The 23,296-nt window shown below is 28.3% G+C and overlaps 4 protein-coding genes across 6 annotated transcripts; 1 reads left to right on the plus strand and 3 right to left on the minus strand.

Moving 5' to 3' along the window:
* Positions 1 to 3,343: 3,343 nt before the first annotated feature.
* On the minus strand, positions 3,344 to 4,546 carry LOC120358264 (cytochrome P450 4C1-like). The gene is made up of 3 exons (XM_039451941.1): positions 4,105 to 4,546; positions 3,584 to 3,770; positions 3,344 to 3,507 (listed from the first exon to the last, which is right to left on the minus strand). The coding sequence occupies exons 1-3, from the start codon at positions 4,285 to 4,287 to the stop codon at positions 3,344 to 3,346; spliced, it is 534 nt and encodes a 177-aa protein (XP_039307875.1). The 5' UTR covers positions 4,288 to 4,546.
* A 4,993-nt stretch (positions 4,547 to 9,539) lies between these two features.
* On the minus strand, positions 9,540 to 14,212 carry LOC120358322. 3 transcript variants are annotated; one of them, XM_039452207.1, is made up of 3 exons: positions 11,885 to 14,212; positions 10,899 to 11,656; positions 9,540 to 10,813 (listed from the first exon to the last, which is right to left on the minus strand). In XM_039452207.1, exons 2-3 carry the CDS (start codon positions 11,218 to 11,220, stop codon positions 10,449 to 10,451), a joined length of 687 nt encoding a protein of 228 aa, XP_039308141.1. In that variant the 5' UTR covers positions 11,221 to 11,656; positions 11,885 to 14,212; the 3' UTR covers positions 9,540 to 10,448. The 3 variants fall into 2 exon arrangements, 2 of the variants coding, with proteins under 2 accessions (XP_039308141.1, XP_039308140.1); XM_039452206.1 differs by having other exon boundaries at positions 9,540 to 11,656.
* A 518-nt stretch (positions 14,213 to 14,730) lies between these two features.
* LOC120358324 lies at positions 14,731 to 16,836 on the minus strand. Its single transcript, XM_039452210.1, has 7 exons — positions 16,695 to 16,836; positions 16,463 to 16,578; positions 16,297 to 16,367; positions 16,138 to 16,226; positions 15,856 to 16,032; positions 15,673 to 15,759; positions 14,731 to 15,191 (listed from the first exon to the last, which is right to left on the minus strand). Exons 1-7 carry the CDS (start codon positions 16,807 to 16,809, stop codon positions 15,142 to 15,144), a joined length of 705 nt encoding a protein of 234 aa, XP_039308144.1. The 5' UTR covers positions 16,810 to 16,836; the 3' UTR covers positions 14,731 to 15,141.
* A 1,148-nt stretch (positions 16,837 to 17,984) lies between these two features.
* Positions 17,985 to 22,812, plus strand: LOC120358323 (ABC transporter G family member 20-like). Its single transcript, XM_039452209.1, has 7 exons — positions 17,985 to 18,128; positions 18,245 to 18,360; positions 18,456 to 18,526; positions 18,597 to 18,685; positions 18,791 to 18,967; positions 19,064 to 19,150; positions 21,235 to 22,812. The coding sequence occupies exons 1-7, from the start codon at positions 18,014 to 18,016 to the stop codon at positions 21,444 to 21,446; spliced, it is 867 nt and encodes a 288-aa protein (XP_039308143.1). The 5' UTR covers positions 17,985 to 18,013; the 3' UTR covers positions 21,447 to 22,812.
* The last annotated feature ends 484 nt before the right edge of the window (positions 22,813 to 23,296 follow it).

The raw sequence follows: 23,296 nt of genomic DNA on the forward strand, positions 1-23,296 counted from the left end.
TAATAAATTAAATTGTTTGAAAACTTAAACTTTCCCCATTCAAATATATAATCTTAATGTCTTTATTTTTAAGTTTAATTTCTTATTTTATATATTTATAAGTAACGGTACAGTTATAAAAACTGTACATTTTATAAGAAATATTTTAAAAATTTAAATTTTAATCATTTTTTTATATTATGAAACGGTTGTGGTTAACTTAAAATATTCAAAAATTTTTATAACTACTTTTTTCTCTTAATTAGGAATTACCTGAACATTTACAAGAATTGATAATTCGAATAAAAGAAAAATAAACTACGACTGCGTTTTCTGCTCAATTAAAAAATTTTGCCAGATCCTTACATTTTTACTCTCCAGCTGCTTATGAGTTTGTGAGACAAAGCTATCTCAAGTGTTCCCGTCAAATCTCTTAGTAATTGGTTGTCTTCAAAAAATTATAAACCAGGTATTTCTGAAGAATTAATAAGACACGTGTCAAACATGGTGAAGCAAGGATTTTAGAAAGGCAAAAAGCTTATTTTTAATGTTACGAGTTGTTTTAGCTTATATTTAATGTTACGATTTTTAATGTTTATTTGACGAAATGAACATCCATAAATGGAAACATTGAGATAAAAATGCTCATAAATGGAAAGGTGTCGTCGATTTAGGTGGACAGTTGGATGAAATTGATAATAATAATGAACTTAAGATAGCTACGAAAGCATTAGTTTTTATGCTAGTCTGCATTAATGGGTCGTTTAAAACACTCATTGCACATTACTTAATTAATTCTTTAACAGATAAAGAAAAAGCAATACTTTTAAAAGATTTATTGATAAAACTTAGCCAAAGTGACATTGAAGTAGTTAGCACTACTTTTGATGGTGATAAAACACATGTAAGAGCATGTGAAGTATTAGGCGCTAATTTTAATTACAAAGATAAGAACAATTTTAAACCGTACTTTAAACACCCAAATACTTTAAAACCTGTCTACGTGTTTTTTGATCCGTGTCATATGCTCAAGTTAGTAAGAAATTATTTTGCATTAAAAGGACCTATAATATATGATAAAAAAGAAAGTATTAGTTGGGAATACATAAAAAGGTTACACAATAAGCAAATTAGTGAGGGCTTGCACAGTGCAAGCAAAATACAAGATAGACATGTTTATTTTCAAAACGAAAAAATGAAAGTTTCACTGGCGGCGCAAGTATTAAGTTCAAGCGTATCAAATGCATTACATTTCCTTGAATTTGAAATTAAAGATAAAAACTTTGAAAAAGCTTCATTTACAGCAAAATTTTGTAAAACAATAAATGATATTTTTGATGTTTTAAATGTAAAGAACAAATTTTGTAAGACGCCAGAACGAAAAGCTATTACCAAAGATTTTTTTTATCCCAATTCAAAACAAAAATTGATGGATTTATTGATTAAATTGAAAAATTAAAAATTGATGTACCTGTTGCGAGAAAAAACAATAACATAACGACAACAGACAAAGAAAATTCTATAATTAATAATAATCAAGTAATACAAAAAATTTGTAATTCAGTCCTTGAAAGCAAATCTGTTAAAACGGGGTTTCTTCGCTTTATTATTTGTCTAAAAAACTTATTTAGTCTTTGTACAGATTTGATACAAAATAATATTGTTCAATTTGTTTTAAGTTATAAACTATCTCAGGATCACGTTGAAATGTTTTTTGGTTTAATAAGAAGAATGAATGGTTATAATAATAATCCAACAACAGTACAATATCAATCTGCTTACACTAAATTATTAGTTAATAATATGTATGTTTTAGTATCTACTTCAGCGAACTGTACTCCGCAAGACAATACATTATTAATTTCAGACGTAACTAACATTACCGAAATAAAACAAACAATAGCAGATAATGAAAATACATCAATTTCAAAAACTAATACGGAAATTCATAATAAAAAAGAAAGAAAAAAAGTCCCACAACAAAAACAAATTAGTAATTTTCCAGTTTATAATTATTTGAAAAGTAATCATAGTATACTATTTGATTACAATTATTGCGGAAACGCAGGCTGGTATGTTTCTGATTATTTTGAGGAAATCGTGAAGCATATAGCTGGTTCAATAGTACATTCACTGAAAAAAAAATTAATTTGTGAAATTTGTAAAGATATGTTAGAAGGTGATAGTGATAAATCAAAATTAACAATTTTAAAAAATTGTGGTGGCTTGCATTTTCCTTCGAAATATGTCATTTTCATTTGTATGAGTGCTGAGAAAATAATACGTCAACATACTTATTTATTGTTAAAAGATATAAATAACAAGCTTATAACAAAAACACTACAACTACTTCCTAATGCAATTTTAGATAACAATAATCATATTTTAGATCAAGAGCCTTTGTATGATCATCGACACCAATTGATTATTCTTATTATACAAAAATATATCGATATTCGTTTGACACACAAAAGTAAATGCTCCAAAAATGATTCTAAAAGAATTAGAATGCATTATAATAAGCTAACGATTTTCAGTGGCCAATAATAATATATTAACTGATAAAAACATAGATAAAAGTTGTATACTTTCTATATGTTTGATGTTAAGTTTATAACAAATAAGAGTTCAAGTTTGAATATATATTAAAAATACGTAAAATGTTTTATTAGAATATTTTATTATTATAACATTACAAATTTTTGTTATGTATAAGCGTTTATGTAAATAAAAAACTTCATGTGGAATGTATTGTTATTATTAATATAAACATTTTCCTCCTTTTCTCCTTTCCTCTGTTTCATGCATTATGTATCTTTATTTAACATTCAATGTTCAACAAAACTAAATGATGCATTGCACGCATGCGTGAAACGGAAAACGCACTCCGATATATTGCTCTCCTCATCCTCCCCACTTGACTGCGAAAATCAACAGCGCATGCGCGATTAAACAAGGATGCTGAAACCCTCTCGTTCTCTGTCTCTTTCTATTAGCTCACGCATTCGTGGCTGGCTATTCCCTTCTATCTATACAACCTCTTTGGTTTACAAACGTTTCTTGTCAGTGACTTGTTCGCTCGCTGCGCCGCGCCGCGCCGCGCCGCGCCGATGCGATTGAAACTTACCGATCTGATTATGGTGATCGCCCTGGGGAGCGGAATCTCGCCGATTAATAAGCCCAATCTGAGTTTGGAAGTACACGTAATCATCGTACAATCTTAACTTATTATTATTTCAATATTATGATTTTTATTAGAATTAAAGGTGGAAAGGCGATTTACAATTTTAAATTTAATTCTACTTTATTAAATTTTAGAATCAAATGGAGAAAAGAAGGAAAAATTTTATCCGCTAGTTTATTATCATTTGGCAATAGGAATAAATGTTACACGCCTCGGAGTAATAGGGTGTAACAACATATCAACTTCCAATTGCGTTTCTTCTAATAAATCTACCGGTTTTAGGTAGAAATTATGAATTAATGTTGATATTACTGCCTTCATTTTCCGCAAGGCAAAATTTTGACCTGTAATTTAATATATATTAAATTAATATATATTAATCCATTTACACACATAAAATGATATAAAAAAATATTTTACCCAAACAGTTTCGCTGTCCAGCACTAAAAGGTATGTATGAATATAAATGTTTTTGGTTATTTTTATTTGTAAATCTATCCGGATTAAATAATTCCGGATTTGGCCAAAAATTTGGGTCGTGATGTACTGCGTAGATAGATAAAAATATTACCGTTCCAGGCGGTATTAAATATGACTCTGAAAAATACTTTATTAAAATATAATGTTCAAATAATGAAACTTTATAAAAATTTAGAAAATAAATAACTATATAATTCATAAAATATGTGTGTGTGTGTGTGTGTGTGGGGGGAGGGGAGGTGGGTGTGGGTGTGAATATGGGTGTGGGTGTGTGTGTGTGTGTGTAATTAGCATTATAAGAAAATTAATTAGTTTTATTTATTAGAATAAAATAATTTAAGAACTTAATTTAAAAATAAAAGAACATATATTTTATCATATAACTGTATAACCTTCGTTGATATGTTTATATATAACATATTTTATACATATATTACGTGTAAAAATATATATAACAGTTACGTACTTAATTGTGCCTTTTCTGAAGTAACTCGTGCTATGAGAGGAGCAGGCGGATATAAACGCATCGACTCTTGAATGCATTCTTCTAAATATTTAAGATTTTGTAAAGAAGATTCTGTAAGTTTTCCTTCAGTGTCCTTCATACTAGCATCAATTTCATTTCTGACACGATCCTGTTTCATTAATGTTAATTATAGAGATTATTTTTTACTATTTGACATTTATGTAGAGTAACCAACACCAAAATTGAAAAAGGAGAGAATTTTTTGTCAAAAATGAGGAAAATAGAAGAAAATAGAGGAACATCAATTTTACTAGGTGATAACCGGAGGAAGACATAAAATCATTTTTTTACACGTTTTTTACAATTATATTTAATAATTTAACTAAAAATAATATTTAATCACATATTTAATGTACTTTTTTGCAGTCTTTTAAATAAAAAATTAACTAAAAAAATAACTCTATTTTAAAATATCTTTTAAAATTAAAATTGTTTTTTCAATATTCATTTTTTTATTGTTTTTATATTTAGCTCTAATTGTTAGATAGGCTGCGTTTGTGAGGATTTTTACAACGATGTTGTAAATAATAAAAAAATTGTTAGAATTTTGCAAGACAAAAGCTAAATATAAAAACAATAAAAAAATGAATATTGAAAAAACAATTTTAATTTTAAAAGATATTTTAAAATAGAGTTATTTTTTTAGTTAATTTTTTATTTAAAAGACTGCAAAAAAGTACATTAAATATGTGATTAAATATTATTTTTAGTTAAATTATTAAATATAATTGTAAAAAACGTGTAAAAAAATGATTTTATGTCTTCCTCCGGTTATCACCTAGTAAAATTGATGTTCCTCTATTTTCTTCTATTTTCCTCATTTTTGACAAAAAATTCTCTCCTTTTTCAATTTTGGTGTTGGTTACTCTACATAAATGTCAAATAGTAAAAAATAATCTCTATAATTAACATTAATGAAACAGGATCGTGTCAGAAATGAAATTGATGCTAGTATGAAGGACACTGAAGGAAAACTTACAGAATCTTCTTTACAAAATCTTAAATATTTAGAAGAATGCATTCAAGAGTCGATGCGTTTATATCCGCCTGCTCCTCTCATAGCACGAGTTACTTCAGAAAAGGCACAATTAAGTACGTAACTGTTATATATATTTTTACACGTAATATATGTATAAAATATGTTATATATAAACATATCAACGAAGGTTATACAGTTATATGATAAAATATATGTTCTTTTATTTTTAAATTAAGTTCTTAAATTATTTTATTCTAATAAATAAAACTAATTAATTTTCTTATAATGCTAATTACACACACACACACACACCCACACCCATATTCACACCCACACCCACCTCCCCTCCCCCCACACACACACACACACACACATATTTTATGAATTATATAGTTATTTATTTTCTAAATTTTTATAAAGTTTCATTATTTGAACATTATATTTTAATAAAGTATTTTTCAGAGTCATATTTAATACCGCCTGGAACGGTAATATTTTTATCTATCTACGCAGTACATCACGACCCAAATTTTTGGCCAAATCCGGAATTATTTAATCCGGATAGATTTACAAATAAAAATAACCAAAAACATTTATATTCATACATACCTTTTAGTGCTGGACAGCGAAACTGTTTGGGTAAAATATTTTTTTATATCATTTTATGTGTGTAAATGGATTAATATATATTAATTTAATATATATTAAATTACAGGTCAAAATTTTGCCTTGCGGAAAATGAAGGCAGTAATATCAACATTAATTCATAATTTCTACCTAAAACCGGTAGATTTATTAGAAGAAACGCAATTGGAAGTTGATATGTTGTTACACCCTATTACTCCGAGGCGTGTAACATTTATTCCTATTGCCAAATGATAATAAACTAGCGGATAAAATTTTTCCTTCTTTTCTCCATTTGATTCTAAAATTTAATAAAGTAGAATTAAATTTAAAATTGTAAATCGCCTTTCCACCTTTAATTCTAATAAAAATCATAATATTGAAATAATAATAAGTTAAGATTGTACGATGATTACGTGTATTTCCAAACTCAGATTGGGCTTATTAATCGGCGAGATTCCGCTCCCCAGGGCGATCACCATAATCAGATCGGTAAGTTTCAATCGCATCGGCGCGGCGCGGCGCGGCGCGGCGCAGCGAGCGAACAAGTCACTGACAAGAAACGTTTGTAAACCAAAGAGGTTGTATAGATAGAAGGGAATAGCCAGCCACGAATGCGTGAGCTAATAGAAAGAGACAGAGAACGAGAGGGTTTCAGCATCCTTGTTTAATCGCGCATGCGCTGTTGATTTTCGCAGTCAAGTGGGGAGGATGAGGAGAGCAATATATCGGAGTGCGTTTTCCGTTTCACGCATGCGTGCAATGCATCATTTAGTTTTGTTGAACATTGAATGTTAAATAAAGATACATAATGCATGAAACAGAGGAAAGGAGAAAAGGAGGAAAATGTTTATATTAATAATAACAATACATTCCACATGAAGTTTTTTATTTACATAAACGCTTATACATAACAAAAATTTGTAATGTTATAATAATAAAATATTCTAATAAAACATTTTACGTATTTTTAATATATATTCAAACTTGAACTCTTATTTGTTATAAACTTAACATCAAACATATAGAAAGTATACAACTTTTATCTATGTTTTTATCAGTTAATATATTATTATTGGCCACTGAAAATCGTTAGCTTATTATAATGCATTCTAATTCTTTTAGAATCATTTTTGGAGCATTTACTTTTGTGTGTCAAACGAATATCGATATATTTTTGTATAATAAGAATAATCAATTGGTGTCGATGATCATACAAAGGCTCTTGATCTAAAATATGATTATTGTTATCTAAAATTGCATTAGGAAGTAGTTGTAGTGTTTTTGTTATAAGCTTGTTATTTATATCTTTTAACAATAAATAAGTATGTTGACGTATTATTTTCTCAGCACTCATACAAATGAAAATGACATATTTCGAAGGAAAATGCAAGCCACCACAATTTTTTAAAATTGTTAATTTTGATTTATCACTATCACCTTCTAACATATCTTTACAAATTTCACAAATTAATTTTTTTTTCAGTGAATGTACTATTGAACCAGCTATATGCTTCACGATTTCCTCAAAATAATCAGAAACATACCAGCCTGCGTTTCCGCAATAATTGTAATCAAATAGTATACTATGATTACTTTTCAAATAATTATAAACTGGAAAATTACTAATTTGTTTTTGTTGTGGGACTTTTTTTCTTTCTTTTTTATTATGAATTTCCGTATTAGTTTTTGAAATTGATGTATTTTCATTATCTGCTATTGTTTGTTTTATTTCGGTAATGTTAGTTACGTCTGAAATTAATAATGTATTGTCTTGCGGAGTACAGTTCGCTGAAGTAGATACTAAAACATACATATTATTAACTAATAATTTAGTGTAAGCAGATTGATATTGTACTGTTGTTGGATTATTATTATAACCATTCATTCTTCTTATTAAACCAAAAAACATTTCAACGTGATCCTGAGATAGTTTATAACTTAAAACAAATTGAACAATATTATTTTGTATCAAATCTGTACAAAGACTAAATAAGTTTTTTAGACAAATAATAAAGCGAAGAAACCCCGTTTTAACAGATTTGCTTTCAAGGACTGAATTACAAATTTTTTGTATTACTTGATTATTATTAATTATAGAATTTTCTTTGTCTGTTGTCGTTATGTTATTGTTTTTTCTCGCAACAGGTACATCAATTTTTAATTTTTCAATTTAATCAATAAATCCATCAATTTTTGTTTTGAATTGGGATAAAAAAAATCTTTGGTAATAGCTTTTCGTTCTGGCGTCTTACAAAATTTGTTCTTTACATTTAAAACATCAAAAATATCATTTATTGTTTTACAAAATTTTGCTGTAAATGAAGCTTTTTCAAAGTTTTTATCTTTAATTTCAAATTCAAGGAAATGTAATGCATTTGATACGCTTGAACTTAATACTTGCGCCGCCAGTGAAACTTTCATTTTTTCGTTTTGAAAATAAACATGTCTATCTTGTATTTTGCTTGCACTGTGCAAGCCCTCACTAATTTGCTTATTGTGTAACCTTTTTATGTATTCCCAACTAATACTTTCTTTTTTATCATATATTATAGGTCCTTTTAATGCAAAATAATTTCTTACTAACTTGAGCATATGACACGGATCAAAAAACACGTAGACAGGTTTTAAAGTATTTGGGTGTTTAAAGTACGGTTTAAAATTGTTCTTATCTTTGTAATTAAAATTAGCGCCTAATACTTCACATGCTCTTACATGTGTTTTATCACCATCAAAAGTAGTGCTAACTACTTCAATGTCACTTTGGCTAAGTTTTATCAATAAATCTTTTAAAAGTATTGCTTTTTCTTTATCTGTTAAAGAATTAATTAAGTAATGTGCAATGAGTGTTTTAAACGACCCATTAATGCAGACTAGCATAAAAACTAATGCTTTCGTAGCTATCTTAAGTTCATTATTATTATCAATTTCATCCAACTGTCCACCTAAATCGACGACACCTTTCCATTTATGAGCATTTTTATCTCAATGTTTCCATTTATGGATGTTCATTTCGTCAAATAAACATTAAAAATCGTAACATTAAATATAAGCTAAAACAACTCGTAACATTAAAAATAAGCTTTTTGCCTTTCTAAAATCCTTGCTTCACCATGTTTGACACGTGTCTTATTAATTCTTCAGAAATACCTGGTTTATAATTTTTTGAAGACAACCAATTACTAAGAGATTTGACGGGAACACTTGAGATAGCTTTGTCTCACAAACTCATAAGCAGCTGGAGAGTAAAAATGTAAGGATCTGGCAAAATTTTTTAATTGAGCAGAAAACGCAGTCGTAGTTTATTTTTCTTTTATTCGAATTATCAATTCTTGTAAATGTTCAGGTAATTCCTAATTAAGAGAAAAAAGTAGTTATAAAAATTTTTGAATATTTTAAGTTAACCACAACCGTTTCATAATATAAAAAAATGATTAAAATTTAAATTTTTAAAATATTTCTTATAAAATGTACAGTTTTTATAACTGTACCGTTACTTATAAATATATAAAATAAGAAATTAAACTTAAAAATAAAGACATTAAGATTATATATTTGAATGGGGAAAGTTTAAGTTTTCAAACAATTTAATTTATTAAATCTGTTTAAAAAATAACATTTATTGACTAAGTGACTATTGGCAATTATTAAAATGACTATTTTCAAACAAAATAAGCTCTGTGAAATAAAAATTGGTTTATCGATCATTTCTGCATCCTATGTGAAAATAAACAATGCATATTAACATAGTTCAATGGACTGTAATATATGATGCTAATGATTGTATATTTAAATTTCTCTCATAATTACACACTTTATGGTTCAATTATAGTACAAAGTACATTTTATATAAAAACAATTAAACATAAAAATACAATTGATTGAAATATAATTACAATTTATATTTATTTATGTATATTAATTATATTTATACTTATATTTAACTGTAATTATTTAATTAAAATTAATTATAGTTATTAATATTAAATAATATTACAGGAAAAAATTATATGAATTTTTCCATTACATAATATATGATTGAAGTGTATATTGAAACTGTACTGCTACATATAATTACAAATTTACCTGTAAACATTCAGCAGCTTTAGAAAACTGTTTCTCTTTCATGATTTTGATTAGTTCTCTTATATTAGTATTTATTTTTTCTTTTTTAGTTAACTTCATATGGATAGCAGATTTTTTAGATTTTTCAGCAGCCATAACTCTTACAAATCGCTCCCAAGCTTCATCTGAAGCAAAGTGCTCTTTTGGAAAAAACTCTGACTGACTTCCGACCATAAAACAAAATTTTGTTGGGTGAATGTTGACGACAGATGATTTTCTAAATATCAATAATACAATTAATAATACAGTTATTTTATAAAATATTAAGTTTAAAATATTCAGCAGTAAAAAAATTTTACAAAAATTCTAATGTACCTATATTTTTCACATTCTATCTTCAATTTTTCACTCGACTTTTCATTTGTATTTGCAATGTTCATACCACGAACTCGATATAATCTGTCATTAGACAATCTATTTTTATTTTGATATATCCAACAGAGCGAAGATTTTCTCACAACATATTTTTTTCCATTAACGTTCACATCTAAAAATAAACCTTTATTACTTTCTGTACAGTTAGTTGTATAATCTCTTAAATTTAATTTTGTTTAATTTTTAAATATTAAAATATCATTTGGCAAATTTTCCAAATCTTCGAAATTTCCGAAATCTTCACTGGCAGATACAATATCTTCATTTTGTTGTTCTATAATATCATCATTATTTTCCTCTTCTTCTTCATTTTCCTCTTCGTCAATTAAATGTCGAATGTTGATCTCTTCAAAACTTTCCTTTATTATGTCTTCATTCATATTCATTTCTAATTTTATTGCAATATTTAGTGCATCATTTTTAGCGGTGTCCAAAATATGTAAAATTTTTTTTGTAGATGGAATTTCATCAGAATTTAAAGTTCTATCTGAAGAAATTCCTAATCTATTATTTTCTTCTCGTGGAAATAGAAATGTATCGCCTTGAAATAAGAATATATTATTAAAGTAAATTGAACTTTTATAATTATGTATAAATTTAATTAAAATATTATGAATTAAACTTACTTAAGTCAGTACTTATGTCGTTTAAAAGTTGCACTCGATTTAAATGTCTCAAAATGCTCAATAAATTAAAATTAGTTATTGTTGAGAAAGTAGATGTCATGGATTTTATTTGTCTGAAAATTTTTTCACATGGTTGACTGCTACATAACCAAGGTGTAAACTGATTATTTTCTCGTAATTTTTCAATCAATATTAATAAACCATGTGCATTTAATTCTATGGACGTGTAAGCATTAGAAGTTATAACATTTTTATCAATACTGTAGTTATTTTCTTGTAACCACCTTCTCCACAATCTTAAAAAAAATGTTGCGTGCCACATGGAATATATGCGCTCTTCAATTTTTAATTTTTTATTTAAAAAAGAATTTAATATACGTTTAATTAAAATAAGAAATTGTTACTCTGGCTATTTGGAATAGCAGATAATAATTCCGTTACTCGAGGCGCACATAATTTTTTAACTGCATCAAAATTCATCTTATCTTTTGCTGAAAAATAATTTTTAGAATTTTAGATAAATAATACAATATTTCATATATTAATTAAACTAAATTAAACATACGTTCAAGATCACTGTCACATAATAAATGTTTATCTTTAGAAAATTGCTTTATTAATTTTTTCACATGTTCTGGAGAGACAATTTTTGAGCCCATCGGTAAAAATACATTCGGTTTTAAAAATCTTGTTTTTATTTTTGTTCCAATATGAACTGTGTCTTGAATACATACTGGTTTTTTTATATCAAATTCTATCTAAAATAAATAATTAAAATAATTCGCACAGGTTGTTACATTATTTTTTAATTAAAGTTGTTAAATTAGTTATATATTAGTATAGTTAAATAGTAATATTATTAATATAACAAATTATTCTATTGTTCTATATTTGCAATTTGAAACAGAAATTTGATTGATTCTAATTGACAACATTGTTAATTTAACAACTTGCTTGAAAAAAATAGAAATGAATGAATTACTCACCTGAAAGTAAGGAGAATATGGATTTTTAGACAATAAAGGAATTTTAGACCATATTCTCATGTCTTTTAAGCACCTTGTATCACCGTCATTTGAAAATCCAGTTATTTGTATATCAAGTTTTTCAAGTTCATTTTTTAAGAACGTCCATCTAGCTAAGACGTCATTATGATTAAATCTATTATCATCACTTGCAAAAACTGTTAAACAAAATGCTGGTGCGTTATCAATAAGCGGTTGAGCCATGTACACATAGGCATTACAGCCAACAACATATTTTGAAAAGGCATTTTCAATGTCTTTTACAGAATTTACATAAAAATTATTTTTGGGAAATCCATTCTTTTTACATGAAGACACAAAGCCAATCATTTGATTACTTTTAGAATCATATGCTATGTTCTTAATTATTGCGGTTTGATGTTCAGAAATAAATACATTTAAAGGATAATTTCGTTTTATTAAGAACAATTTTAATTCTTTTAATCGAACTATTCCATTGACTATATTACTTTCCTTATCTATTAATCTGTTAATTGTTGTAATTGATGGTAATATACTTTGTAGATTCGCATGTAAAAGTTCATAGAGCACACGACCACCAACAATGAAAATATATAAACTAAAAAGTTTTAAAGGGCTAGTAAATTTGTTTCCATGTTTCTTGCGTTTGATATTCTTCATTGCCGTATCTTTTAAACATTCTAAGAATGAACTTATATTTGCAAAATTGCTTGTATTTTCTGTATTAGCGATACTTAACAAAGTATTTTGTAAATCAGGATGGTCTTCAATAATTTTTGTAATAGTTTTAAGAAAATAATCTGTAATTTTAGTCTGGGATTCATCAAATGCTTCAAATTTTTTTAGTTTTCGTTGTTGTCTACTCATGACATCTACTTTTGCATTCTTTTCCATTTGTAGTTGAGGCTCATTATTTAACGTTGCAGAATTATTAGCCTCTTCAATAATTCTGCGTTCGTAAAAATCCGATAATTCTAATAAATTAGAAGTTTCACTGCAATCGGTTACACTTGGACATAATGGTTGTAACTCAGGTTGTTTTCGAGCTGTTTGTCAAAGAAAATGCATTTAATTCTATGGGATTTATATTTGGCGAAATATAAATTTCCGCATTTTGAATAGTATTGGCATTAGTGTTGGCCAAACTATTAGTAACAGTAATTTCAGATAAAATATTTATGTTATTTTGAATTTTATTTTCGCTTTGAGTTGAACTCGGAAGTGAACTTGGAAGTGAACTTGCAAAAGAATTGTTATTTTGTACTTTTATAAATGAAAGTAAAGTATTGTTAGGTTTGTTTTCTTTTCTCTGTTTTTTGTTTCTTCTATTTTTCATATGAATTAAAATGTGCTTATTAAAATTAGATAATATCCATTTTCTTCCAATTCCAGAATTTTTTACCGAATATCCTGTGGAAATAAAATCGCAGAAGCAGCATTTAATTTTTGCATAATAATTTTCATTATCCATTGTGACCTTTAAATTATCAATTTTTTAAATAAAGTCTTCAATATGTTCTTCACAGTACTCATCAATACATCTTTTAACATATTTTTTAGCCAAATTTTCTACGTATTCTTTAGCATTATCTGTTTTATTTTCTTTGTCATTTTCAATTATTACTTCCTCTGCTTCTCTTTGCATGTCATGCGAAAGTTTCTTTTCTTTTGGCTCTTTTCTTTTTTTCCTTCACGAGTACTATTTTTCTCATTACATTTTATACAAAATTTATTTGAAATATTTTCAACTTCCTTGACACAGATTTCCTTTAAATGTAACAGTAGTTTCTTGTAACCTAACCATCAAGAATCTTGAAAAGTGATGGATTTCGATGATATATTTTGCCATGATAAATAATTCCACTAATTCATTTAAAAGTTTAGTTAAATCTTCTTTTGCGAACTTTTCTAATTCCGCTATAGAAGCATCATCTATTTTCGAAATCGATATAATATTATCATAGCCTGCATAATTTAAAAGTAATTTTATATAACTTGGTAATTTTGTATGATAATTATTTAACAGTTTATCAATAAAGTTTTCAGCTTCCATTTTAAATCTGAAATATATAATCTCGATAATAAAAATTATTTTTTATTACAAATGTATATTTTATTGGAGATCGAAAAAAGTAGATAGAATTTTTTTAGTAAATCGTACTTAACTGTGTGTCAAAGAAACGAACGTATTCTTTCGTAGAATAAACTTGGGTAAGATGGCCATTGTTTTTCAAAATGCAAAAAACGCATTTTTATTTTTATTATTTTTTTAATAATGTTTGACATATCACTTCACTGAATCTTAAAGTTAATAATATTATTGAATTTAAAGAGAAAACATTTATTAGAAATCAAATATTAACAAAATATTATAACATATGCATTGGCCATCTTATCAAAATTTTAAGGAAAAGATGGCCATAGTATTATGGGACAGTTGGCTATACACGTTTCATGTTAAAAATGAAAGTATAATAATATTTTCTAAAGTGATAAATAAAACTTATAATTTTATACATTTACTATAAACACGTATATACATATATCTTAAATATATATAATTATATATGATTTAGTTATAATTATACTGCAATAGTAACATGAAAATTTTTAAAAGTTGATATTGCAATAATAACGTAACAATTATAATTCTTTTAAAGTAAGGAAAAAAACAGATTTTTATAATTTAAAAAAAAAACAATATATGAAAAAACAAAGTGGGCCATCTTGGCCGAATTGTAAGAAAAAGATAATCATGGTGTATTTAAATAAATAGTGAAAATAAGAGCACAAATTATAAGTCATGTTACAATTTAGCTTCCTTTATTATATACGTAACGTTGATTATGATGGCTTAACAGTAATTTATTCGACGTTATAGCAGGACACATGCAAAATTTTGCAGGTAGTTACAAGTAAAAGTATTATATAATATTCAGAATAAGATTGTTTCGAATAGTGTACGTATATAAACTACTGTAAATATTGATTATCTTTCAGAATGACTATAAAAATGCACTATTTAGCAATTACTGGAGAAATTACAGACTATGGCCACCTTTTCCGTATGGCCATAATACCCCAATTTACCCTAATCATTTGCGATATAGGTCTGTCTGGCTGATGAATACTCACATTTTTGTTACAAAATATAGATAGTAATTTTTATTTCCAAAGGAAACTCGTCGCTCGTGTTTGTGCGCGTTCGTGTTTGCAGACGTTTTTTAGGTTATTGTTTATCTTTTTGGCGTTTCACTCCTTGCACTTCTTTTATTACCGTACACTACTATAGAAATACTGCATTAATCTGATATTTATACAATTTACTCAAATATTGTCATTTATTGCAAAGTTATTGCTAACGTATTGCTACGTATTGTTAATGTATTGCTATGTATTGCCATCTATTGCTACGTATTGCCATCTATTGCTACGTATTGTTAATGTATTGCGCGTATTACTAGTATTGCCTGTTTTATTTCTGTACTGCCGCAATATATTTATAGAGAAATGTACAATGATTCCCACTAGTGGTTGACCCCTCGTTAGCGACATGTAATTAATGTTAATTTTCACTAATATTTGTCAAAACTCTTTATGTTGCTATTATATTATTAATGCAATGTATCACTACGTACGTGCGTGATAAAGAAATTTAAATTCACAGAAATATTAAATTTAATAATCGATACGATTTGTTACTATTTAGCAATATTAAATTGAAGTATAATAGCAATTTTCATAAAACAGATAAAATGATGACTTACCGCTAACCATTAGTAGCAGGAGAAAACTTCCAGCCGAAAAGAAATGCGCCACGGCGTGATTTTTGGACCAAACAGAGTTAAATAAACCTAAAATATTAAAATGAATAATTGATGTAATCTCCTGCAATTTCTAAACTGCTGCTGCGTGCTTTTCTTTATGAATCATGTAGAATACCTACTCACCCAATATCAATCCGCAAAAGCCGCTGAGAAATACGACAAAGAATATGAGGAATATCGATCCATTATAATCCGTACTCAATAGAACAAAGAATATGAGAATTAACAGGATGGTATCGATAAGTGCGTTTAAACTCTGGTAAAGAATGTGAGATAGCAAGATTTCTTCTGTCCTGACTCCTAATGCATATTTACATTCGTATTATTACAATAAAAATAAAAAGATAAAAAGTAGTTGTAAAATTAATTTAGATTAGAGTAATTTTAGATTAGAGTCTAAATTACCTTGGACCGCACTTCTGTTCCAGAGACCGTCCGACCGATCTGCGAGTATCAGGTCGGTAGAGATTGTGACACTCAAATAGAAGATAAATCTGCAGAAGGAAAAGTAGTTTAGAAAGAGCAATTGATTTTATTTGTTATCTCGGCCTAATTTTTGCTTACGCTAATATGGCTGACGGTATCGCGAAATCTTTATAATTGTAGTCACTTTTACCATAAATAGGATCTTCAAACTGAAAATGGATTGGAATTTTATATTCTTATTTTAGTTCTGCACAATAGAGATGTATAAATTATAATATAAAATAATAGTAATAATAATATATACTTTAATGGGTAGATCAATCAATTTTATCGAATATTTGCAATCTCTCATAATATCCTGAAGAACTTCCATAAAACGCTTGGATAGCTTTCTCTGTATAAAAAGCCCAGTTTGTGTATCTGCAACAAAAAAACATTTTAAATTTGAAAATATAGTTTAAATAGATTTTTTCTACGCGCGCGCGCACACACAAATTCGTTATGGGATAAATGTTCTGTAGATATAAATAACGTACCACTCATATCGAGGTTAATTGTAATTTCACTGGCGTTAAGATCGGAATCACTCGTGTGAAGTTGATATTGTATTCGGTTTTGCAGACCTTTGGAAAAGTTTTGATTAAAGTGCATTACACCACAGAGTTTTCCAATATTGATTCAAGATCGCGAATTGTATACAACAAATTAAATATAAGGCAACAACGAGTATATAATTTGCAATCTTGAATCTATACGGCTTTACACGTCAGTCTTTAAAGACATTCTTTGAATAACACTCATTGTGAAAAATATTATCGAGTGCCTCGATGATCGAACTGGTTAAACCATTTTCGGAGAGTTGGCGGAACCAGGTTCAAACCATGGACATGGCAATTTTTTCGCAACGAAAAGATTTTTTTACTTTTTTCGGTGTAAGAAAATTTTAGAAATGCAAATTAGTAGTATTAATAAGTTGATTTTCAATTTAATTATGTTTTATTTTCAAGAGCTGTGTTTGAAACCGAAAGTAATTGCACGCAGCTTGAAATAAATAAAAACATTTGAAACATTATTTCATCATAAAGATCTTGCTATGACCGTCTCTGCCTATCTTATATTTAATTTGTTGTAAATAATATGTTCTTCCAGAGGCCTCGTTTTCCACTATTTCTTCTTATTAATTCTATCCATTCATCGCATTCTCTTTTGCTGTTGGCGGAGATCTGAAGGGTATCAAAATTGGTATAATCAACGAAGAAGCTGGCAATTGTGATTTAGGCAGCAATATTGGCAATGTTTGGAACAACGAAAGCATCTCCATCTTTAATAATCTCAGCTGCAGATTTCTGTATCATTTTAATGATTCTATCGCGATAAAGGTGACTTAAAGATTAACGTAGTCGATATGTATATGATTAAAATAAATTTTTGTTTTTTAGTGTTTCTCCCACGGATTTATTCCTAAATGAACTAAGAAGTTTTGTTTTGTAATATAAATTAACACTAGAGTGTGCTATTCATGCCTTTTTACATTATTCTGGGTGAATATTCATTCGCAAAATTAAGTTTTTTATACTTTTCGTTTATTTTCAGGTTGTAAGATATTAAAACAACTGACTCTATTTTAATAAACAAAATATTATTATTTTAAGATATCAAAATTTTAATCAAAGCTGTACTAAACTTGAATTAGCATCTGAGTGAAAATTTACCCATAGTAGAACTCTAGGTTTAAGAAAGAATAAAAATAATAATCAAATCTAAATGATTCTTATCAATACTTTGCTTTCAGGAATATTATCACGACTCATCTGAAGCGAAACGTGATGTACAAAATGGAAAACTCTGTGGTGTAATGCACTTTAATCAAAACTTTTCCAAAGGTCTGCAAAACCGAATACAATATCAACTTCACACGAGTGATTCCGATCTTAACGCCAGTGAAATTACAATTAACCTCGATATGAGTGGTACGTTATTTATATCTACAGAACATTTATCCCATAACGAATTTGTGTGTGCGCGCGCGCGTAGAAAAAATCTATTTAAACTATATTTTCAAATTTAAAATGTTTTTTTGTTGCAGATACACAAACTGGGCTTTTTATACAGAGAAAGCTATCCAAGCGTTTTATGGAAGTTCTTCAGGATATTATGAGAGATTGCAAATATTCGATAAAATTGATTGATCTACCCATTAAAGTATATATTATTATTACTATTATTTTATATTATAATTTATACATCTCTATTGTGCAGAACTAAAATAAGAATATAAAATTCCAATCCATTTTCAGTTTGAAGATCCTATTTATGGTAAAAGTGACTACAATTATAAAGATTTCGCGATACCGTCAGCCATATTAGCGTAAGCAAAAATTAGGCCGAGATAACAAATAAAATCAATTGCTCTTTCTAAACTACTTTTCCTTCTGCAGATTTATCTTCTATTTGAGTGTCACAATCTCTACCGACCTGATACTCGCAGATCGGTCGGACGGTCTCTGGAACAGAAGTGCGGTCCAAGGTAATTTAGACTCTAATCTAAAATTACTCTAATCTAAATTAATTTTACAACTACTTTTTATCTTTTTATTTTTATTGTAATAATACGAATGTAAATATGCATTAGGAGTCAGGACAGAAGAAATCTTGCTATCTCACATTCTTTACCAGAGTTTAAACGCACTTATCGATACCATCCTGTTAATTCTCATATTCTTTGTTCTATTGAGTACGGATTATAATGGATCGATATTCCTCATATTCTTTGTCGTATTTCTCAGCGGCTTTTGCGGATTGATATTGGGTGAGTAGGTATTCTACATGATTCATAAAGAAAAGCACGCAGCAGCAGTTTAGAAATTGCAGGAGATTACATCAATTATTCATTTTAATATTTTAGGTTTATTTAACTCTGTTTGGTCCAAAAATCACGCCGTGGCGCATTTCTTTTCGGCTGGAAGTTTTCTCCTGCTACTAATGGTTAGCGGTAAGTCATCATTTTATCTGTTTTATGAAAATTGCTATTATACTTCAATTTAATATTGCTAAATAGTAACAAATCGTATCGATTATTAAATTTAATATTTCTGTGAATTTAAATTCCTTTATCACGCACGTACGTAGTGATACATTGCATTAATAATATAATAGCAACATAAAGAGTTTTGACAAATATTAGTGAAAATTAACATTAATTACATGTCGCTAAAGATTGTGTCACGTTAACTAAGTTATCATTATATGTAGAGGAGAATAGGGTATTATGACTACTGTGGACATTATGACCCCCATTATCCCCGTTATTAAGTGATAAATTCTAACAATTGTTTATGGAATGATTTAATTCGTAGCCCGCCGCTTTTTTAGCATGATGTTAATATCCAATACACAATAACTTATAACAATTGTTATAAAGCATTTTTACTTTTAAACATTTCTAAATTTTTTCAAGGTACATTTTAGCACTTAATTACATATACGAGGTGTGTTCAAAAAGTATCGCGAATTTTGTGTTTTTTCAAAAATTATTTATTTATTCATGAATATCTATTTTGTCCCCTTCAAAGTAATCCCCATGAGATATTATACACTTGTGCCAACGGTTTTTCCAATCTTCGAAGCACTTCAAAAAATCATTTTTTTTTATCTTGTTCAGCTCCTCCTTCGATGCCGTCTTTATCTCGTCAAGCGTAGCGTAACGTCGTCCTTTCATGGGCCTCTTCAGTTTAGGGAACAAGAAAAAGTGACAGGGGGCCAGATCTGGGGAATACGGTGGCTGCGGCATCATTAGTGTGTTGTTTTTGGCCAAAAAGTCGCGCACAAGCAACGATGTGTGAGCAGGGGCGTTTGGTACGAATTTCGCGGCGACCCGTCTCATGCCCAAATCATTGATAAAAATCGAATGGCACGAGCCAATCGATATGTTTAGGTCCTCAGCAACTTCTCTAACGGTGATTCGACGATTGGCCAATACCATTTTCTCCACTTCATTAATTTTTTCGTCTGTTGTTGAAGTGCTCGGGCGTCCGGCACGCTCTTCGTCGTTCACATCTTCTCGGCCTTCTGAGAACATTTTGTACCACCGATAAACGTTGCTTCGGTCCAAGGTAGCTTCTCCGTATGCCACAGTCAACATTCGGAATGCATCCGCGCACTTAATTTCGTTTTTCACACAAAATTTGATACAGGTTCTTTGATCCATTTTTTTGAATAGGTAAAAATCGAAGACGATCCAAAACACGTGCAAGCAAAGCAGCTGTCAACAATTAAGTGAACATTCAAAATGGCCGAGCTTGTCGGCATAAGTGAGAGACATGAGTACCAACATAACGCCACAAAAAGATCGAAATTCGAATATACGTAACCCGCGAAAATTCAAAATTCGCGATACTTTTTGAACACACCTCGTACTTCCTCAATGTTATCAAACTTGAGCGTATTATCACACAAATGTGAGTACACTCGAGTATTATTTGTTATTTAACTTTTTATTCGACTGTACACACTTCGAGTTACGCAGAGTTAAACAATAACGTGGAATTTTGTTAATATGATTTTTTAATTAAAATATTTATTATATCCAAATATTTCTTCGATAAATCGATTGTTACTCTAAAGAGTAATGTTCAGAAACATTGAGATATCATTTTATGTTTGTTGTTTAATATTAAACAGAAATAAAATGATATTTCTTATGATATCTTTAAAGTCTTTGAACGCAGGAAAATTCTAAACGATAGAAAAGTATATAATTTTGTAACAAAGTATTTTGTGTTTTTTTTTAACTAAAATAATTTTTTAAAAATTAATTTTGGTTAGCCATATTACCACCACTTTCTTTCTTCCACTGATTATGCAGTGCATCACATTTTTATAAATCACATCTTAAGTAATAAATATATTTTATTACTTTAAGCCTAGAATTTGTTAAAATAATCGTTCCAGTTTCAATATAAAATATTGATTATAAACCAAGTTATTCAATAAAATGAAAATAGGTTATTACCATATTACCATCTTCTCTTCTGCGTAATTTATTTATAAACATAATTAATTTATTTAAAATCGTAGGAACTATGTGGCCGTTGGAGGGAGTGCAAAAATATCTTCGCTGGTTTATGTACGCTATGCCAATTAGTTTGCCCTCCGTATCCATGAGACGACTCATTTACAAAGGTACTTCTATATTTAAGTGGGAAGTTTTAAGTGGCATCCTTACGAGTTTAACATGGATATCGTTTATTCTTCTGGTGACTATATTATATTTAAGACGGAAAATCTAGTGATATTTGGAAAAGACAATTTTTTTGAAAGAAATCAGAATGAGTTCAGTTGAAGTATGAGTGTATTTCAACTAACTAAAATGTGTAGACGCTTGATAATATTAGAGGATATTAAGACACGGTTCTATTAATTTATTGTCATGGCTCGAGGAGTACAATTTCGGAGTAAATGGGCGAAGGGAGCGCTAATTGTTGCCTACCGGCGAAATCGGAGTAACCGGTGTGGCACTTCAAATTTTGAAGTCAGGGTACTCGTACGTGTAAGGTAGGAGTTGAAACAGCCGTTGATTTCTCGTGTTAGCGCAAAATGAGAGTAGCGTTGATTCTTATCGTCAAATAAAAGATACGGTGGCGATGGATAGCGAAGCTTGAGTGAGATCGTGGCGAATCAGTAAAAATTTGTAAAAATACAGAAAAATAAGTCATGAAATAAACTCATTATAATATTTAAGAACTATATTCTTTGGTTCAATAACTATATTCTTTGGTTCAATGGTTACTTTAAAATCAGATAACTGTTTCATAGTCATGTTTCTTGGTTGTTATAGATAATATTTTGTGAAATCGTTATATGTGTACAAGCTGCAGTGATATCTTCTCTTAACATAGGGGTAAAATATAGTTTATACAAATCATAAGTGTTCGAGCTTGACACCTTCATTAAAATAGTTTAAAAAATAAAAATTAATATAATTCTAAACATTTTAAGTTTGTGAAATGCTGTTTAATCTTATAAAAGTATGAAAATGCTAGAACTTGATACCTTAATTGCTCATTTATATTTTGTCACTTATTTTTGTGTGTTTGTGATTTAAACTTGATTATCTAGTCTAGATAAACATGCTTCTATTATGTCATACTATTTAAATAGTTGTAACATCTTCCTTCATAGGAGGTGGCATTTTACTCATATATGTTGGGCACAATGTCAGTTTTAAAGTATTTACCTAATTTTTTTGCTCAAATATCTAGAATGTCGAAATTTTAATTGTATTATTAGTACGAATAAATAAAAGTCTCAAAAATATTATATTAATTATTCGTCGTTTAATTTCATAACGTGAAATTATGTCTGAAGAAAGGCATAAGACATCTTCCCCCGATTTACCTTAAAGGAGAAAGGTCAAATTTTTTAAAGCCAAATTAGTTCAGTAAAGCCAAATATATATATATATATATATACATATATAAAACAAAAAAAATACAAGGCTGAAAATTCTCTTATGAAGAAACTGTTTAGTATTAAGTTCCCAGGTATTACCACTAATTAAATGAAAACTTTCTAAAGATGTAAAAACTTATTAATTTTAGAGGATATACAAATACATTCGTATCATAATGGTAATATAAAATAATTCAGAATGTTTCTAAATATTTGATTTAAATAAAGATAGTTCCGTTTTATAATTATTTATTATAGTTTAAAAAATAAATTGTTCTTTTAAATAATTAAAAAATTTTTATTTATTAATTTAATCAATGACTTAATAATCGATTAAATAAAAACATTTTATAGGTGCGTCTCATAGCGAGGAACTAACGTTCTTGTTTCACGCTTCTATGATGAAAGAATTAAATATATCCCTATCTAAAGTTGATTCAAAAGATGGTAAAATGATAAACCACTTAACACAAATGTGGACAAGTTTTGCCAAAACACGGTACAACAAATTTAATGTTTCCTTTTCTCACGAATTTTTTAGGCATGTCCTTTTAATAACAATATTTTAATTTTATTAAACATATATTAATGATTACTTATCAATATGATTTAGGAATCCAATGCTTACTACAAATGCATAGTTACCGGTGACCGGATCACAGGAAAAATATAATAATGTAAAATATAA

This window comes from Solenopsis invicta, chromosome 7, assembly GCF_016802725.1.
Source record: "Solenopsis invicta isolate M01_SB chromosome 7, UNIL_Sinv_3.0, whole genome shotgun sequence".
Taxonomy (NCBI): Eukaryota; Metazoa; Arthropoda; class Insecta; order Hymenoptera; family Formicidae; genus Solenopsis; species Solenopsis invicta.

Excerpts from the sequence above, each read along its gene's own strand:
- LOC120358323 (XM_039452209.1), top strand. The coding sequence starts at position 18,014 with ATGCACTTTAATCAAAACTTTTCCAAAGGTCTGCAAAACCGAATACAA. Across the intron at positions 18,361-18,455 it reads TGATTGATCTACCCATTAAA|TTTGAAGATCCTATTTATGG; the intron begins GTATATATTATT and ends ATCCATTTTCAG. Across the intron at positions 18,527-18,596 it reads ATACCGTCAGCCATATTAGC|ATTTATCTTCTATTTGAGTG; the intron begins GTAAGCAAAAAT and ends TTCCTTCTGCAG.
- LOC120358264 (XM_039451941.1), bottom strand. The coding sequence starts at position 4,287 with ATGAAACAGGATCGTGTCAGAAATGAAATTGATGCTAGTATGAAGGAC. Across the intron at positions 3,771-4,104 it reads AAAAGGCACAATTAAGTACG|TATTTTTCAGAGTCATATTT; the intron begins TAACTGTTATAT and ends ATTTTAATAAAG. Across the intron at positions 3,508-3,583 it reads TGGACAGCGAAACTGTTTGG|GTCAAAATTTTGCCTTGCGG; the intron begins GTAAAATATTTT and ends ATTAAATTACAG.
- LOC120358322 (XM_039452206.1), bottom strand. The coding sequence starts at position 12,799 with ATGGAAAAGAATGCAAAAGTAGATGTCATGAGTAGACAACAACGAAAA. Across the intron at positions 11,657-11,884 it reads CATATTCTCCTTACTTTCAG|ATAGAATTTGATATAAAAAA; the intron begins GTGAGTAATTCA and ends TATTTATTTTAG.
- LOC120358324 (XM_039452210.1), bottom strand. The coding sequence starts at position 16,809 with ATGCACTTTAATCAAAACTTTTCCAAAGGTCTGCAAAACCGAATACAA. Across the intron at positions 16,579-16,694 it reads AATTAACCTCGATATGAGTG|ATACACAAACTGGGCTTTTT; the intron begins GTACGTTATTTA and ends TTTTTGTTGCAG. Across the intron at positions 16,033-16,137 it reads GAACAGAAGTGCGGTCCAAG|GAGTCAGGACAGAAGAAATC; the intron begins GTAATTTAGACT and ends AATATGCATTAG.